Below are 20,822 nucleotides of genomic sequence, written 5' to 3'. Positions count from 1 at the left end.
AGCAAGCCTGAGCAAAATGAGCAGTGAGTTCATATGGGGTGTGATGCTGAAATCAATCTGGCAGTCAGTCATAAAGCCTCCCAGCGGAGGAGTTTGTGTGTGTGGGAATATTTACACACTAAACTGTCGTCACGTGGAGCGCATGTGTTCAGTGAAAATTTGCAAGCTCATCTGCCAGTCAGATCAGAGAGGGAAAGGGAAAAAAAGTGGGAGTGGAACGAGAAAAACACACACACACACACTCAAGAGCCCGACTGGAGCTTAGCCAAGTATTCCCATAGAAATCTCACACTCGCAGACTGGCTGCGGCCCCAAAGTCGGCGGTTTTGCACTTGAAACGGCGCCCGCTGCTATTTTTGGGCCGTGACCTGCTGGAGGAACCCTAGAGGGAGAGACAGGAGGAGAACGCTGATTCAGGCTCCTGTTTTAACTGCCACACACACGCTTACTGCATCCATGGAAAGAGTTTGTATGACCCAGGTCTGCTCTCCTAACAGGAAACAATCCTCTGTGGATGTGTGTTAATGTTGGCATGTGTGCGTCTACTAGGAGATTCCTTTGTATGTGACCCATGAGGAAGGTGTTTATTACCCAAGAGTGTATCACTGATCCCAAAGAGAAGGCATTAATTAATGGAGACCCTGAGGACAGAAACTGTGTGTGTGTGTGTGCGTGTGCGTGTGCGTGTGTGTGTGTGTGTGTGTGTGTAAAAAAACTAAACCAAATAACAAATCACATCAAGGAAACTTCTGCAATTTACCAAAGAACTGTTACAAATTAATTTAGCTCAGACACGAGTTTGTCTTCACAGAACTCTTTGATCAATTAAATGAATGTGGAAAGTGCAACGGATGAAAAACACAAGACTTTTTATGAAGCATCATGGGACTGATGTCACATTTATATGTATGTTTTCCTATATATTAAGCACACACAGGATCCGAAACCACAGAACTCTGAAGATGTCCAAGGACTTGAGTTTATTAGCCTAATAATTTTAACTAGTTTGATAATGCATTCAGCTATCAATATATCATAATTTCAGCATGATTTAATACATTTACCATGCATAAATCCATTATTAGCAATACTCAAACAGCCCAAAATCTGTGTTTGATCTCCAATGATTACATAGCACCTATTCAGCAACAGTCCAGACCATTGTCAACAAATATATCTGGGTGCATGTAACCTGTTCATTTACATATATTACAGACATTGCCAATTTTCAACCAGCACTGTATTGTTACTGTAAGTTATCTTTTAAATTTAAGAGCTAAAATGCTAGATTATTGTGTCTTTAATATTTAATCTCAAGTTCAAACAAACTGGGAAAAACTGAAACATCCAATCCTCTTCAAAGCCAGCCCGTTCTATCACACTCACTCTTTTACTGTGGCTTCACACAGGCACACTCTGCTATCACAAGACCAGTCATCTGACTGATGGCTGAGGGTTTCTTAACCCCTTCTGTCCTGACAGGAGAGTCACATGAACTTGTCTGACCCCGTGATCTCTAAATGTCAGGGAGTCACGAGAGGTCAGACTGGGCTCTCCTGATGACACAGAGGTCAAGAGTAGCAGCTCAGTTCAGGGCATGAGAGCAGCATTGAGCAACATGTTACACTGTCTGAACACAGCAATACATCATACTGTAGCATAAATTCACAGACTGACCCTCCAGCCTTCACCTCTGCTTGCCTCTCCTACTGTTCACACTCTGGCTGGGTTTCAAAACCAATTCAAAATATGTGCATCTCAAAGCTGGAATACACCTTTTCAGGCAGTTTAAAATGTTTTATGCTTCTTTTTTTTTTATTTGTTAAGAATTATTTTTACATGCTTTATTTGTTACCAGTTTGTTTACCTGATCAAAGTTTTAGGAAAACACTTTAGTGACAGTGCACCATTTACAACTATTGCAACTATTTATTGATGAAGTGTTTTGTATGCAAGGAGGGAGTGAAATTACAGTATTGAGTAATTGAGAAAAAAAGTGTTAAGTAAAACAGTTTATTCAGTTCAGTGTTGTTGCTATGATTGTCAAAAACAAGTAAAATAAATATTGGTTCTATATCGGTTATCAGGCACATAAACATGCAAATAATCGGTATTGGTTATTTAAAAATAAAATAAAAATCAATATTGCTCAATATCTAGAAATTTGTCAATAACCAGCCTGACTAGTCTATCAAATCAAAACAAAGAAAATGCAATTTGTTTAAAACACATCGGTTTGTCGCAATAAGATTTTCATAAGCAAAGGACTGTACTCTAAATATAATCTAAATATATTTTTATCTTAAAACAGGCCAGTGAGTTGTGATGTAAGGCAGCCACGTAGTTTCACAGACACAATAGTTGAAAAACTCAAGTATACTAACTGAACAGAAATACATTGTGGCCAATGCTGTTTGTGAGGTTTTATTTACTCCAGTCACAATGAGGTGAAGGAAAATCCTGTCAGAGGTAAGACAACGTGCAGACGGATGTACAGTATAGAATGCAGTCACAAGTTGTGTCCCAAATGACACACTCTACGCTTTGCACTTGTACTATGCCCCATGTAGGCCTACTCAACTGCCTAGTGTATAAATTGTATATGATTATTTTGTCATCCAGAATTGGAGTCTTAATGCAAGGAATTCTGCAACAGTTGAGTAAAAGTTCAACGTTCAACACCTTTTCGGTTAAATGAGTACATCATCCGGGTATTTAAAATTCACTTGTTCTTTTTGTGATTTTCAGTGTGTGCACCATTTACTACAAAACGGCACAGAATAGTGCATAAGTACACAAACTGGGACGCACCTACAGACTCTGTCTGACCCTTGCTGGCTCAGGATGCTATCCACTCCCTCGCCTTTTCCTGTTCACACTCACACACACACATATATATATATATGCCCATTCATCTGTTGCCAAAACAGTAGAATGAGGAAAGGCAGAGAGGGAGGGAGGAGACAGGGACAGAAAAAAAAGAAAAGAAAAAAAAAACACACGCGCAGCTACATCTGTGAGGTTGCCATAGCAACTGTCTCCACGTGCTTGACACATTAGTGCAAAGTAGAGCACCCCCTCCCCCTCCGCTCCCATTCTCTGGTGCTGAGGTCACAGTGCATTCACACACACACACACAGGCATTCACAGCATCACAGTATCTGGATGAGCAACGCATCTCAAAGACGTCAAGCTAAAGCAAACCCAAATACACCAAGACGGACGTGCGCACGCACACATACAGCAGATTAATTGTAGATTATCAATACACACATTTTTGCTGCTCACACCAAATCTGAACAGTACAAACATCTCTACTACCCAAGTGAAGGAGGACCCAAGTACAGTGTGCTGTGTCTGTGCAGATGTCAGCCATGAGGGGGCGCTACCAGCCCACTGATTGTGAAAGTGACGGGGAGATAGAGAGAGAGAGAGAGAGAGAGAGAGAAAGAGAGAGGGCCCTGCCTCCACCAGCGGCCATTACTGCCTCACTCTCAGCACATACACAGATACTCCTCTCACGAAGGCAAGCATCACTGCTACTATTGCTCATATTAGGGTTAGGGATGTGCACAAAGGATGTGATCAGGCTTTAGATATGGCTTGAGAAGTTCAATGGATAGCTAGAGACGAGAATACCATACAGATTTATAGGTGGGCTATTTTGACTTGTCAGTAAGCGAGCGCCTAAAAACTACAGAACAGCCTAGCAACCACCCACACCACACTAGCAAACGTCTAGCAATGCACTGGCAACCATTGTGGCTGTGACGTCTGCATGGGCAAGCACCACTCACCAGGGCTGTGCAATTTGGGGAAAGTTAGCTATTTAAAACGTAATGTCCTGCAAAACAGGACTCTTTTTTTTTTTTTTATCACAATTTTGCCTTTGTGATTACTAATATATAAATAAAATTGCATCAAGTTAGATACTACTACTACTACTACTACTACTACTACTACTACTAATAATAATAATAATAATAATATTATTATAAGGTTATTTTATATAATAATAGTGCTGAAACTAAAGGTTATTTTGATAATCGATTAGTTGGCCAATTATTTTTTCGGTTGATCGGATGAAAAAGGCCCGATTTTCTTTTTCTTTTGACGACAAAACAACTACTACACATCCTGCCCAATGCTGTCCTTCAAACAAACGTGCCAACTGAATGTTATGAAAACATATAGTGAAATAAATATATATATGCATATGCAAAAGAGCAATAAAGCAAAAAGACAGTTTAAAAATAAAGATAATAAAAAAACTAAAAAAAAAACTGTTAACAGATAAGAGGAATGTTCTGCAGCAACACACACATTCACTCTGGACACAGTAACCTGTTACTGTCATTTCTTTATCCTTATATTTATATTCAATTACATGCTGTTATCTCTTTACAGTTACTACTCTCATAAAATACTTGAATTACATGTTGACTTTTAAACCTAAATTTAACGCCCAACAACAGATATTTCAGCGGGATGAACATTTTTTGCACTGAATATTAATTGTCTCCCTCTCTAATATGTCCTTGTCTGTTTAACGCAGACTGTCAAGACGAACCTTCATGCAAAATGGAAATACTCGTGTGAATTTGTAACACTTACAGATAAGAATATAACCGTAAAATAAAAGTTTTGCGCTGAGGAAACATCAAACATTAAACAGCACATGCATCTGTCAAAGCACCTGACAGGGCAAGCCATGTTAAACATTACGCTAAATGCATTAGTTTGAAGATTAAAATTAAGAATTCTCATGTTTTGGGCAGCTTGGATCACGTACCATTCCCGCAGCAGCTCGCTCTGTTTTTAGATACATTTTGTCCATAGAAATGCATTACTCAGTGCTGTAATTTGAAGCGACTGGCGGAAGTTTTCCATGCAGTGTCGATGATTTTCATTATCGATTTTATCGATTAGTTGTTGCAGCCCTATATAATAAAGATATATAATCTGAGATACTGAAAACATCAGATCATGAGCTGCTTGTGGCTACAGTGCTGTCCTTCAAAACGTGCAGTGAGTATATTTAATTAAAAAGGAGCCATATATCAATTTTTTCAATTTTTTTATTGTGCAGCCCTTCCACTCACATTGTAAAGAATGACAAGTTGCACTAGCTCAGAAAGACATTAAGAAGAAAATAAGCGATTTGGTTTCATTTATTGAGCTTTGCTAATAGCTGATAACTCACACTTCACACTCCATGGTCATATCCTCACGTCACCCTAAACTACGGATCTTTCCAAGGGCAATTTTCTCGTCTCAAATACTCAACAAATAAACTGGCTGTTGCATTGCATCTCATTGTTTCAGCATCTTGTGCCAAGTTATAAATACTCTTGTTAAATCATGCATTCTATAAAAAACACTTCAAGACCCCAGGGGTCTTGGCACTGCGTCCCATGTGAACGCCCCCTAATCCCCTCTGGAGTGCTGGCCCGGACTGAAAGTCACCATGAACAGTGCAGGCGCAAAATTGCTCTTGGATAAATAAAAATAAATTAAGCCTGTTTTGGCACATCTGTTTATATTTGTTACTGAATTTCAATCATTGTGAAATGAATTTAAGTAATAAAAAAACACATCAAGTCACAAAATAAGTTTGCTAGTAAAGACTGCTAATTTTGTTTCTCTGATTGGTGGATCTCTTTTGAATATTATGGGTAATGGAGTTCTATACTGGGGTTGTTTCTCAATTCTAAGAACGGACTTGTGTTCTCGTTGAGACCAGTCTTGCTAGGCAAACTTGGAAGGATGCGATCTTTGTGAGAATTGAGATGTGCTGCGATCTTGTTGCTCAACTGACCGTCCCAGCATATCATAAATAGGGTTGGGTACCGTTTATTTTATTTTTACTTATTTTTTTTACGATACCGGTGCCAAATACTTTTAAAACAGTACCAGCGCCTAAACGGTAACTGAACTGATACTTAAGAGCCACAAAATGACAATGAATAACATTAAAGAACGTTGTTGTTTTTTTTTGGTTTTTTTTACAATATATTAAAAGTGTAAAGCATACAAATAAGAAATACCAAAAAACAACAAATTCACAATAAAACCTAAGCCACCTAATCCAACTACAATAATTTAACACTAAATAAGTTACAGTACTAATAATAGGCATTAGTAGAGGAATGCATGCAACCACGATATTCAAGTTTTTTTTTAGGCTATGCCCTTGTTTTGCACTTCGTGGATGTGTATTGAATGTTAAATAAATAAATAATGATAACAAGACTGTTTATCATGGTGATTTGTACAGGGGCTCCATGGATTTGCACTTAACAAGCCTAAACAGACAGTGAACGAGAGAGATCGACTTAGCGCGTGTGATTACCTGCGTCTGTCCTTCCGGTCAAGTCATATACGGTATTCATAAAAAATAAAAAAATAAGTTTGCCATGTCCACGGAGAGCAAAATCTTAGTCGTATCATCCTTTTAACGTTTAAGGGTATTTCCCATGAATGGCGTCAGTGCTGAAAAATTCATTAAATCAATGCCATTGGTCTCTATGAAGTGAAGCATCAGTTTCAGTGTTGACCATGCAGTGCATTGCTGCTCAGCCAAGCCTTGTAAAGTGGCGCTCAAAGGTAAAATAATTTCAACACCTTGTTTCATTACATTAATCTTTGAATGAATCTGCGTTGTTGAACGTGTTGGTTGAATGAACGGTTTAACGACTCGCTCAAAGACAGTCCCTTGCCGCCACCTCGACAGCTCAGGCATTTAAGTGGCACCGAAATGATGCACTGAAATCTGTGTTCTGATTCGGTCCGGTACATACCGGTGATATAGGTATCGGTATAAGGTTTCGGTACACGACCCTAATCACAATAAATACTACAATCACAAACAAGTGTCATAACCTATTAAAACATTTCTTTCATATTATTATAGACATTGCTTTTATATATTTTGATATCTTTTTTACTTTACCGCATGTATTTATGAAAATGAGTAGCCTATGGGTTACCTATGTTTGGTCAATGTTAAGATTCTTCTTAATATGCAAACAAAAATACTGCAGGCTTTCTTTAGGTTATCACTTTATTAAAATTAAGCAAAACAAACGGACAAATGTTTACTTTCCCGAGCCGTCACATATTTGCGAGCTTGCAACGGGGGGGAATCTCTTAAGAGAGAACGAGAAGTTTAAAGCTTACAGGCTTCCGTACTTCGACTGCCACGCCTCTTCTGGTATTTGTAACGGTTCGATTCTCTCAAGTCTGCATTTGATGCATACTCGATATCCAGAACACATTCAGGTACTTTCATGAGTCCACTGTACTTGTGTTCGAGTACTGAAATTGAACTATGACGGTTGATGATGACGTAGTACAAGCGAGTTAAAATCACACTGACTATCGGCTTTTACGGAAACGTATATCATCACTTAACCTCAGAGCTCCTGGCATGTCTTGAAACCTCTTACACATTAATCACTACAACTCAATTTTTCCCTAGGGAAAATGAATAGGATTTTTCCGGAACCTGACTGTTGCGCTATATGCCATGGTCACTCTCTCTAAGGGTGATTGAATGTCTGTGATTGGATTTACCAGTAAACCAATCAAAGCTGGAGCCATAGAGCCAAGGGCTGCGTCCAAAAACGTAGGCAGTTGAGTTGTTGCCTCGCTGCCCTATCAGACAATGACTTTGCAGGCAGCGTTTGCACATGAAGGTATCATACGAAACTGATTTCAGGCAGACTTCTGAGGCAACGTAACAGTTTAATGATCTACAGCAAAATAGAGAGCTTTGGTGAAAACCAAGAGAATATTTAATTAGTACAATAGTCATTTCTAGCTAGAAATTACATCAAAAGTGAAAAACGTTGTCAAAAATTTACATTTACACACAAAGTGACCACCAACCGTAACTTTCAGATGCCATCTTTGTTTATTAGCTCAACTGTTTCAGAATGGAAAGCACAGGATTGTGTGATATCAAAGGAAGCGAAGGACACATCTATGCTGCCTTCAAAAATTGATCAGATGAAGGTATCTCAGGAGACAGGAAGTGAAGCTAACTTTGTATTCGGACATGCCTTGATGCATCATCTGAAGGCAGCATTTTTAAGCTTTCAGATAGAGCCAAAGTCTGATGAATACTCTTGATGTCTTTAGGTATTTATCCTAAATTTTTGGTTAATAACTGTACCATATAAAATATGTTCAGATTACTGTAACAACTAAGGGTTTCCACAAGTAAAAATATCCTTTAGTGACACACTGAACAATTTTGTAAGCCAAACGTAACCACATCATATGGGCACCACCGTCAGATCTGCAAATAAAAACATCTATTCACAAGCATCTGGACTAATCCATCTCTCTCTCTCTCGTTGGGGAGGGGTTCTCTGTATGAGTGCATTAGGGGGTCTATTGTGTGGGTCACAATAGTAGCGGGAACCACAGATGCTTCTGTAAGGGAGGCAGCCGCCCAGTCTGGGTGAAAACAGAGGGAGAGAGAAGGGAGGAGAGGTGGATACTGGGGGGCTGGGTGTCTGACAGAGGAAAAAAACAGCCTGTCTGCCTCTTCTCCAGAGCAACGCCCCTCCCACAGAAGAGCGGCCCCAGAGTCAGAGCCGAGCAGAGCAAAGGGCCGGAGATGCGGATACAGCACGGAAAAACTGCTGGAGCTGTAGGCCGAGAATAAGAGACGAGAGAACTGAGATTTGCAAATAAGGATAGGAATCGTAAGCAACTTAATGGGATTCTGGTACCAAATCCACTTAAGGAATTGTTACAGACCCAAAATCATTAAGTATTTGTAAGATTTTAAGAACAAAATACATTAACCTGGTTTACATTAACATATCCTGGTTTCACAGACTAGGCTTAAGCCTAGTCCCAGACTAAAATGCATCTTTGATCTTTTTTAACTGAAAGCAACATGCACTGACATATCTTAAAATATACTAGAGCAATTGTTTTGTCTCAAGATGAACACCAGTAATGTTTTTCTAAGGCACATTTAAAAAAGCTACTTAAATGTCTTAATTGAACTAAGGCCTTAATCTAAACCCTGTCTGTGAAACCGGGCCTATGTATATGAAAAAGAACAAACATGCCTGAAAAGTAGTGTAGGAAATACTGCCATATAAGTACGGCTTTCTAGTATTTTAGTGCGATGTTTCGTCTGCATTTTCATATATTTCAAATCATATCACAGTTTCAAATTTATATCTGTATAATACAGTTATTTATGTAGGACATTTTTCAATACAAAACCCGAGTATCTTTCAGGCAAATAAATACTTTACAAATAAAATGTGACCCCACCTAAATGATAGATTATACAATGGGCTTTGAGATGTATGATATCAACTGAAATTAATGATTTTATTGACACTACCTTTTAATATTTAGCGCCCAAAAAAAGTTGCCTTCCTAAACATTGATTTTAATCATCTCTGGTTTACTTTCGGCACAGAAACACCTCCTGATTCTTGTATCATTTGGTTCAGAAACATATTTTCTACAATTAGAGAGAGCAAACAGACCTTAATATCAATCCAGACGAGCAACAATCAGGTCAGTCTCGGGAAAGGCAAGAAAATTGCAACTTAAGCCGGGTTCCGATTTCTGTGTGGATTTCTTCGTGTCATCACCGAAATTTCAGGAACAGCTTATTTGTTTTGTAACTCCATATTCTACCAAGATAACCATCTTATTTTAAGGACATTTTATGCCTGCTACGTGTCGAAACAATTCGGTTGTTGGATGCCGATGCATTGGGATGATTAACTCCCTATCTGAAATGGCGGCACACGAAGAGCGAGGAACAGAAGATAGCTGATTGTTTAAACAGTTTGTATGCTATACATTTCGGTGGAAATGCCCCAAATTATGACATAATCGGTCTTATAGAGGATTACTTTCTGGAGGATAATAGTAATTATCCTTCGTTTGTATTCTGTACATGTATTTTTGGTTCGTATAAGCCACGAAAAAAAAATCTCTCAATGTGTTACTCGCTCTGAAAAGAACAATTGGGATTTTTAATCTAGCCTAGTAATTATTAATAATAATAATAATAATTTGATTTATTTTTTGTCCCAGATTTACTTCAAATGTTACAAAACACCCCAGAAAGAGATTGAGATTTTCTATCGATGTTTTATATATTAATTAATATATATATGAATATTAAATGACATTTTCTACTGATATTTCATTTTACTAATAAAGTTATACAAATATTAACAGTGAACTGACTTAGTTAATCAAGTTCTTATGATTTTCTGATGATGGTCTCAGTCAATATTAAAGATATCAAGGTTATATTTTCACAGAATGTTCTTTACATTATGTAGGATGATTTTATGTAGAAAACAGTGAATCACAATTTTTTTTTACTTTAGCTGGGTTTTCACAGGCGGGGTCACAAATGTACTTCATCTCATTTGATTATTTTCTCTTTTTTATTTGGATGTTGATAAGATTATTTGTAGGGCTTCACGATTTGGGGAAAATGTCATATTGCGATTGTTGAGGCCAATATTGCGATATGCGATTGCGATATAATAAACAAATGGTTTCATGAGTCAACTTGCCTGATCTCAACGAAAATGTACACAGATTAGTGATAATGCTAAAATGTGTGTTTCTCAACTCAAATAAGCAACAACAACTAAATGCACTGTTTTCAAATTAAAATATTTTTTTTTACAAAATGAAATGATGACATCTTTGAATTACTGCAAACTTGTTAGTCTAAATAGTACAATAGTATAAAATAAATAGAACAATACATAAGAAATGAAATATATGTGAAAAATAAGATAGTTTGAACATTCTGAAAATAAGATAGTTTGAACATTCTGTCCAGACAAACAGAGACATTTAAGCAGGATGTGTATTGTGATTGTCAAAACATTTGGTAACTAAACAGACATTTGTTAAGTTTAGTGACAACATGTTACAATGTTTACATGGTACAATGACTGGTAGGCTACTGTTTTTATTATTGCTTGACAAATTTCACGATTTCAATTCAAATCTTGTGATTTGATTCCGATCTTAATTCAATATCGATTCATTTGGATAAATATTAGCGAGAGTAGATACATGTACATTTTTTTCAAGAAAAACACTCACCTAATGCTGTAAACATACAGAGAGCCCTGTCAGCTGGTATTATTATTAAAGGTTAAAAATTACTCAAATTAAATATAATGTGTTTTTTACTAGGCTATAATAACTACGTTACAATATTTTAATGATACAAGTACAAATATAATAAATATTTAATATAGTGCACATATTTAGCAAAATACACTATATATAATTTGTCTGGCCAACTAACGTGCTATCAAATGGCTTTCCAGAGGTAAAAGTAACGTTGTGTGACATTGTTCTCCAGTTGTTTTATCAACCTCTTTCCGCGGTTGAAAAACACAGATTGATCGATATGAGAGGCATAAACATTTTGGTAAGTTGTACTGTATCTTTCAACACACCTATTGTTCATTTGTGTTTATTTACTATTAACTAGTAAAGAGTAAGAGATGTTCGGTTCACGACCACGATCTGACTGTCACGTCACATTTACAAGCGCCAAATTATTGTTTGAATTTCGTAATAAAATTGACAGAATCTGAAAGCTGAGAATTAGTTTCATGTCAAAAGTAACCTGCTCTGTCTAGTCTGTCGGTGTCAGTGTCCTCTTTGCTTCGCGAATTTTCTCTGCGTTAGAAAATGTATGTGTGGGGTGAGCGTGTGAAAAGTGTCAATTGCTTGAGTCTCACGCTGAACGAGAGTTGGCAGTCCTGCTCTCTCTGCTCAGTGTCGGTTATCTTATCGCCAAAATATCGACATATAACAGAGGTAGAATTTTTTTCTGGACACCAGTTCAGTCTCCGTCTGCTCGGCATCCATCTTCACCTGTTCTCCGCGCTGCACACCGGAAAGTCATGATGTGACCCTACTCGCCACACGTGCCACTGCCTAAACTGAAACTGTCTGGTCTTCTTTTTATTAGAGGTGTAGAAAATGGGCAAACAGCTCTCAGAGAGAATGGGTTGTCATGTCCACACATGCATTTATTAATTTCATAACAATCGTAGCATTTTGTGTCATATAATCGCATAGGCTTGACATCGCGATTGCGATATGATTAATCGTGCAACACTAATTATTTGCAATATAAATAAATAAGTGCGGTAACATTTACTATTCAGCAAAAAAAAATTCAGCCATTTCAATAGGAATCCACACAATCGTGAATTGAGTTATGCCAAAATATGTCCCCACACAGATTTGGCAACAGGTTCAGTTGGTCACAAAGATTCACTGTGTTGACCAACAGAAAGCTGGCTGGTTTCAAAGTGACTTCGGTATGAATGGTGCTTCATACATCGCTAAACTAATGACAATAGACAATGCACCTTTTTTGCCAGCAAATTTTCATTAATGCGACCAGGAGCATATTGTGAATGGGTGCATCCAGCATTACAAGTTAAAACAGGCTTAATTCAGTAGACCTTTAGAAATAAAATTGCATAAGCCACATTAAGTAGTTTACAAAAATAAATGTGCAAACCAGTAAAATTCCAATAGTAATACAGCACTACAATTGTTACTTAAAGCAGCACATCCCTACATGAAAACGCACTTTCATTATAATCATCCATCTGTATCAACACTATAGTTTTCTGCTTGCCGCTTGAATTAAATCACACCAAAGATATAAAAAGGTAACCAGTATAACAGAATCTTCCCGTTGACATTTCTACCACCACACGGTACATATCGCCATACCACCCAGCCCTGAGGATGGAGGCTGACACTTAAGAACCACTAATGAAACTGAACATCATGAATATTATGGATGACAGTGGGTTTAAAAAAAAAAAAAAAGGAACTAGTTCTGATTCTGACTAAGAACCAGTTATTAATTCTAAACCCCATCTGTAAATCTACAAAAAACAAAACAAAATAAAAACAATGGATTGATGCAATTCAGAAAAGTATGGAAGAGGAAAGATGAGGAAAAATAGAAATAATGGGAGAGGCAGTAGACTGAAAGAGAGAGAGTGCTGCAGTGAGACACGGCCTTTGTGCTGCCGTCAGCCGAGCAGAAGCGCTGAGAGAGAGAGAGAGAGAGAGAGAGAGAGAGAGAGAGAGAGAGAGAGAGAGAGAGAGAGAGAGAGAGAGAGAGAGAGAGAGGGGGGGGGGGGGGGGCTGGAGGGCTAAGAGTGGGTGTGTGAACAAGAGTGCGAGAGACAGACAACGAAGGGAGGGAGAACACGAAAAGACAAAAATACAAGTGAAATGTATTTGATACACAAATCCTTTTTTTTTATCTCTTGGAAAAGCATGACATGCAATCTAATACAGCAGCTTTTCTTGCATCGTGCTTGATTCTGTTAATTAAGCTAACACACAGGATGAGGGACAAACTGTGCAACAGAGAGCGCATGAACAAGAGCAACCTGAAGCCCATGAACATGAATAAGCCACGCGCACACAGGAAGACCAAGAATAGCAACAGGAAACACGCCCCAGACTCTGAATACTGCAAAGGCACAGCCGCGCAGAACAGGCAGAGATCTACGCTGAACCGCTGCCTTCTGAACAACATTCAGATCACACAGAGAGCAAAAGTTAAAAAGAGACTGCAGCAGAATTATAGACTTATAAACTAATTACAATGTAATCTAGTTCATCAGTCTGTCAAGAGAAAATGTCTGTTTCCCATTAGAACATTTGTAACATTTTAAAGTTAAATACTTCAATCTGGTGTCCAGTGATAAACACTGCAGTAATGCATGTCAAAGTGCAAAACGCCACCACATTGCGAGAGTGCCAATGTGATACCACATACAGGTGTGTGTGTGTGTGTGTGTATATTTTTTTGTTTTGTTTTTGGGGGGGGGATGCACCGATCCACATTTTTTCACTCCCGATCCCGATACCTGAATTTGTATATCGGCCGATACGATACTATTCCGAAACCAGAGCTGTGTTTGCTTTAATATTATTATTATCATTATTGTTTATTTTATATGATGCTGAAATAAACTCCTCTCAATAGGCAAGTATGATATGTACGTATGTATGCATGTATGTCCCAAAAGGCAACTTGAGGTAAGTATAAGGTCAGAAAAGGAAGTCAGAAAAACAGGAAATCCTGTTAACAAGAAAAACCTCATTCTGAAAACAAATATGCAACTGTAAGGGTTTCAAATTGATTGTCATATCAATATTTATTACATTCCCAAAATGTCAAATACTTGAGTCTTGAAATATAAGAAAAGTGCAAGTGTAAACATCTTACACACACACACACTATCTGAAGGGTGATCCTCGCTCCGATGCAGTAACTCTCTCGATGAATGCTCGATCAACATCAGCATCTTGCAAACAGACAAGCGGATTTCGCTTCAAACTTCTGTTTTTTACGTGCGCGAATGGATTCAAAATATTCAAGCGTCCAACTACACGCGGTAGACGCGAATTTGACGCGCTTATTCGCGTTTGGTGTGAACACAGTAACGTGGTGCTTTAAATATTTGATTGCGTTCGTTGTGTTGTATGACGCGAGGGAGCTTCAAAGAGCCCTGAATTATGGCTTTGCAAACATTGCATTTTGCTGTCTTGCTCTGCGGTGTTTCCAGTGTGAAGTATTTCCACACAGCGGTCATGTTGGCTAGCCGCAAACTGCGGAATGAATTTCCTGAGCGGGGGTGTGTCTCATTGAGCCGCGCCCCCGTTCAGGAAATCCATTCCTCAGTTTGCAGCCAGCTAGAAGACTAGCCGGCGGGAATCACTTTTGGAGTCATTTCAGCAGACAACGTTAAAGCGCAGACATGGCTCATGGATATCGGATATCTCCGCAGGTTGGATCGGGAAGATCAGATACGTGAATTACACTGGTATCGGTCCCGATACCGATACTGGATCGGATCGGCCCCATCCCTAATATATATACAAATGTCAGAACTGCAAGATATTAACAAAATATTACAAGATATAAACTCAGAATATGGAGAAATAAAGTTACAATTGTGATATTAAAATTTCTTTATTACTTAATTTTTTTATTTCGTAGTGGAAACTGGCTTCCATAACATTCCTTTAATCTCCACCGGGCAAAAATCTTATATCTGATTATTTGGAAAATTACCATCACTCCCCTTCTCAAGACACAATTTATGAGGCATCATTCATGTTCATACCTCAAACAGTGGAGGGTTGAGCAACGATTGTTGAAATCACTACCCCTAAGCATGAGCAAGAGTAATAGTTACTAGGCTTGCTTTAGCAAATGTTATTAATAAATATAAAAGCTACAGAATACAAAAAAATCAAAATAATGAGTAAAAAGATGGCCATAAATACACCAGTCTGCAAACAGACAGCACAACAAAGAGCGAAAAAAAAAAAAAGGGAACTGCAACAAAGACAAAACTATTAGATGGGAAACTAAGTGAAAAGGAACAGGACAGAAAGATTGGAAAGATGGATGGAAAGAGCCGCAGACATCTGACAGTACTGGAGCACTCGTGGTCTGTCAGGGTGGGAGTGCTGGGGAAAATGCGGGTGGTCTTAAAATGATGTCAGCCATTGGGGTTCCTGTGTGAAACTTGCTTGCTCTCTCTTTCCAATACACTTTTCCTCCATTTACTTCCATTTCTTTTTTCATTATCAATTTCCTGCCTCAATCCATCCTGACGCCCTCTTTCTCCACTTAATATCTATTTGCTTTCATTCCTAGCAGTGTTTCCTACATAATTCAACTTCTTTTTTTTTTCTTTTTTTTTAAGGAACTAGTTCAGAATAAGAACCTGTTATTACTTCTAATCCACATCTGCAAACACTGGATTAAAATGTGCATTGCAAGAGTGTTGCCCAGTTGCACATGATTGATGGGCATCCAACAATATAAAATCATGAACTAGTGGCCGATACCAGGCCTTACTGAGGAGTTTTATTGTCATCTCACGGTATTCCACCCCAATTTTCTCTTCGCGTCCCTCTCACGTTCCCAACGGGCTGTGCCCCTGTGAGTCAGAATTACTACTCCATAAAACCTTTCCACTGGGAGGAAGAGGGAAAAAACGAACGAGCATGTGACAAGCATGTGACCTTCCCCTCCAGGCCTGAGCACATTTACTTATTATGCATCTCAGAATAAGATCCTGCAAGAAGATCATAGATAAAGTTTAAGGGACGATTCAAAGTGAGCACTTACAGGACACTGAGGATATTGCCTTAGAAAGGAGTGTGTGATATATAAAAGCAGCGGGGGAAACAAGGGGCCGAGGGTGACAGACCCCTGAAGTCACGGCAGAGTTTAGAAGTACAGAGAGGAGGCGGATACTGCTTCGGATTAGCCGCACTTTGAGGAAGGAGCACAAAAGCCCATCAGAAAGGAACTGGAGGAGATTAGAAAAGACTGAAGGAAGTGTTCATGTTCTCTCACACACAAAAAGGATATATCACTTCCAGGGCATCCCACATTGAAATCCCAAGCTATTGGAAATCTCCCCCCGCCAGATCTCTCTCACTCATATGCGGACATAAACACCATTATCATCAACCAAATGGAAGAGGATTTGATTTGATCCTCGACTGATATGAACCACACTGCATTGAGATTAATTTGGGAAATGAAAAAGAAAAAACATAATTCAAAACTAATTAATCAGGATCACAGCAAAAGATGCCCAGTCTTTCTGCCTATGAAGACACAATCTGGGGAATCAGTTTTTTTGGATTCAGATTCTCCCCAGTATCTGATCAGCTCCAGCTTTCTGTCTTTCTCGATCTTGGCACGTATCAGCATACATATGACTGAGACATTATGGTAAACCAGAGTGCGTCTACAGAGGAATATGCCAAATGGGTATTAACTAAGACAAATGCAAGCTCATGAAAAAGCTGTCTGAAGGTAGAATCTTGCCAGCATAAACCTACAAGTCCAATGTTTTTTGTTGTCAATATAATTGCCAATCACTGAATGTGGCTTCACACTTATTTACAGCATAAAAACTTTTAAAAGCATCAGTGCACTAGGTTATATAAGGCACAGTGAACTGTGGTTGTGCGCTGTACTGGTTTAATAAAAATGTACTAACATCCCTTTAACATGGTGGTTCTCAACCAGGGCCCAATAGGGGCCTCAGCAAACATCCATGAGGGGGCACAGGATGATTTAAAAGCATTTCAATTAATTAATCTAAACACTTTAACAATCCAACTCTAATCTAATTAAAATAACCCTTTAAAAGCAAAAATACTGCGCAACCTGACAGGTTTTGATCTAATGAGTCTTTACTGTGGACAGGGCTAACCAACAGCACATGATAAGCCAGGCAACAGAATATATCTTCATTCACCATGGTTGAGTGTTTTGAAGGTTAGAGAAGTTACTGTTTTAACCATTAGCAAGATTTTAGAACAGCAATACTAAAATCAGTAGCCTTATACTCACGTTTCACGTTTATGTGTGTGGCCTCAGTGACATCAGCCGAAACAGATTTTTTTTTAATAGGTGGAGCGAGATGCATTTTTTAAAAGATTAAGAAGGACAAACTTTTTTATTCTTTGAACAGTGTGCAATGATTTCACTGATTTACACAAAGAAATGGCTTTAGAAATTCAGCTACAGCAGCCACAACTAAATCAAACGTTAAAGAATGTTGTAAATATCCTTCAGTGAAGACGGCAAAACATGCATGAGAACAAACAGTTCACAGAGAGCTGACAAAGTGCACAGTTGCTAGACTTGTTCATTCGTTGCAGTATGAAGCAACAACTGTCAGGAAACCAGCTGAACCAGTTAAACTGGTCCCTATTCACTCTCTGAAATGTCTCAGCAGTTGGCAGCTTTAATCCACATTAACGTTCATGAAATCAGTCCTCAAAAACCAACAAATGAAGACTTAATCTAAAAGATCTTAAAAGTCGAATAATTCCAGGAGGTGGAAGCACTATATTTATGTATTAGGGCTAAAGACTTTTAGACTACAAGGAGTGGAAAATGAAGATGCTAAAACAAATAAACCCAGTAACAATACGCATATGCCCAGTATCTGTTCTCAGCATAGCAGTACCATTAAGCTTCTAGTAGTTTTGTTACACAGCTGGATAACTCCCATGCAGGTCAGGTAGTGATTTGGAGGGGTTTTACCTTTGGTGTCAGCCAGGCTAAAGTAAGCAATAGGGGCTAATCTACCGTGAGAGCAGAGCATGAGGGAGATGTTGATGGTAGAAGGGGTCAATCGAGGGCTACATTATTGCCTTTCCTGCAGGCAACCATGGGGATTCCTTGGATTGAATAAAATCTCGGCCAATCTCAGTCACTGGCTATGTAAGAGAAATATAAATAAATAAATAAATAAATAAATAAATAAAGAGGAGATCACATCCTGAGGGCATCCCCCACTGGCAAATAGGAAATGATCTCATTTCTCTCTCTCACTCACTCATCCCCCCTTTTACCTTCTCAAGCCCTCGAGCTCCAATCATTTGCCAGCTCTCCATAAGACACTTTCTCTCACTCTCATTAATTCTCAGCTTATTTGAACATTTTGGACACACTGTTGCTCTGAATAAGCTATTTGTAATCTGCTAACCTTATATGCAAACACACGCACGCGCCATATCCTGCATGTTTTTTCACAGTGACAGTGAAGTGCAAACCTCCAGGTTTTTGCTGACCTGATTTCCAAAAGCAACTAATCTTGCATAGCCGACTTTTAGCGTCCACGCTTATCTTGGACTGTAAGTAAACCTAGTAACCAACATGTAGCATGATAAAAGGTTTATGCTGGGTAAATTAGACAAATCAAGATCACACAATAACACTCAGTTGCAAAACTAAAAAGTTCATTCAAAGAATGATGCACAAGGCACAATGCTAAGGATTTCTTCTATTTGCCCTTTTGGGCCAGAGGTTCCAATTTTACTTGCCCTGCCAAAATATTCACTTGCCCCATCCCATCAACAACAACAAAAAATAATAATAAGAAAAAAAAAGAAAGAAAAAAAAGTTGTTTTGACCCATGTAACATTCTAATAAATAACCCACCCAAATTTGATACCAGTGAAATGTCACAATTTTCCATTTCAATTTCGATACCACAGCAAAAACTACAATAAACTTGAAACAATATTGAAGACGAGTGAATAGTCAATAAGAAAATAAGAAAAGAAAAAAAAATACAGGCAACAGCAAAAATAAATATACAAAAGAACAAAAGATACAAATTAAACAGTGCTTAAAGTTTTTCAGGTAGGTCTCACAGTAGTATTCTAAGTATTAAGTATTAACTACAGAAACAGAAAAATCAAACAAACGTAAAATAACACTGCACAGACTTAACTGTATAAATCAAATATAGATTAACATGTTAAAGCCATAAAAGTTTAGTCAAGATGAGAGTGATTTTCTTTTTGTCTTTTTCTATTGCTGTCACTTTAAGAGCCAATGCATGCGTTTAGTTTCTCACCCGTTTAACGTTAAGACGTTGTTAAAGGCTGTTCACGAGAATACTCGCCAGGATTTTGACATACTTTTGTTGTGTGTGTATTTTTCCGTGCAAGCACAAGACAATGCGAAAGAGAACTCCATTCCGTACTCTGGCAACCACACCGAAAGCTGTCAGGCTCTCTATGTGTGCGTGCACAGAAAACAGCACGCAAGTACTGGATCGAGTTCTCTTTCGCATCTTTTTGTGATTGAATAGCTTCAAATCGATTGAACGTTTAAATTGACGATTTAAAAACACATGCAAAAAATTAACTTTCTTAATGACGCAGCACTGGCCTGATCGGGGCAATTCCGTCAACTGTCCCGAGCATCTTTCACAATGGCCCCAGGCCATCGGGCAGTCCTTATTGCCGAGCCCTGCTGCAATCGTTTTCATGCAAGGCTGTACAGAACACCACCAGAAAATTTAGCAGCATAGACTTTCAGAATTTCTACCCATCCAAAAGTAACAAGTATATCAGAGATGTGGTCTAGCAGGCAGTGCTTATGCTATATGCTGCTTAAGTGCAGTTGACCCCAGTTGAAATCCAAAACATCAGGTAATTTCACGATTCTGATGCACTTAGGGCAGGAGTGTCCAATTCTACTCCTGGAAGGCAAATGTCTTGCATAGTTTAGCTCCAACCTGCTCTGAATCAATGCACTTGCCTGGAGGGTTTAAGTAATCCTAAAGACCTTGATTAGCTGGTTCAGGTGTGTTTAATTAGGACTGGAGCTAAACTGCGCAGGATGGTGGCCCTTCTGGAGCAGGACAGGACACCCATGACTTAGGAACACATTGTACAATATTTACCACAGGCCTCACAACTCACAAATCTTGATTAAAGGTTCAATGCCAGTTACCACGTAAACTACCTTATAGCCACGGAGCTGATCCCTTCCGATCCCTGTATAATACTGGCTATGACTACTGTCTTCCAGCCAATCACTATCCCAAAGACAAAGACATTTTGAACAAGTCTGTATACATTAAGGCACAAAAGCATAAGCTAGCAGTGGTAAATAAACTAAAAATTTTCTGATGAGTAACCAAAGCAGTTGCATAGACTTGATGCAAGAGAGCTTACCTCTTAAGCACTTTAAACTGTTTGAAAGCTAGCACGGCATTACGTTACTCTGGTTTGAAACATTCGTGGTACTCACAGGCAGACTGGAAGGTCGTCCCTGCATGGTCTCCTCTGGACCACTCTTACCAGACACCATGGGCTGATTGGAGGAAGGAGCTGAAGATTGAGAGCTGAAGGAGTCTTGAGAAAGCTCCTGAGGAACAAAGTGATGACGACAAAATGTAGAATCATTTTGT

At 38.6% G+C, this 20,822-nt stretch overlaps 1 protein-coding gene and 1 long non-coding RNA gene across 2 annotated transcripts in view; one reads left to right on the top strand and one right to left on the bottom strand.

The window, feature by feature from the left end:
• arid1ab (AT-rich interactive domain 1Ab) overlaps positions 1 to 20,822 on the bottom strand; it is an 87,902-nt gene that overhangs the window by 25,338 nt on the left and 41,742 nt on the right. Inside the window, exon 4 of the mRNA XM_082186679.1 lies at positions 20,663 to 20,779. Coding sequence (XP_082042805.1) covers positions 20,663 to 20,779 — 117 coding nt within the window. The remainder of the gene's footprint in view (positions 1 to 20,662; positions 20,780 to 20,822) is intronic.
• Positions 1,016 to 5,061, top strand: LOC309511615. Its single transcript, XR_014210726.1, has 2 exons — positions 1,016 to 1,821; positions 1,884 to 5,061. It is a non-coding gene; the product is annotated as an uncharacterized lncRNA (long non-coding RNA).

Source organism: Leuciscus leuciscus (genome assembly GCF_965113295.1).
Source record: "Leuciscus leuciscus genome assembly, chromosome: 12".
NCBI lineage: Eukaryota > Metazoa > Chordata > Actinopteri > Cypriniformes > Leuciscidae > Leuciscus > Leuciscus leuciscus.
The sequence above is the reverse complement of the archived record's forward strand: the minus strand, read 5'-3'. Positions and strand labels throughout refer to the sequence as shown.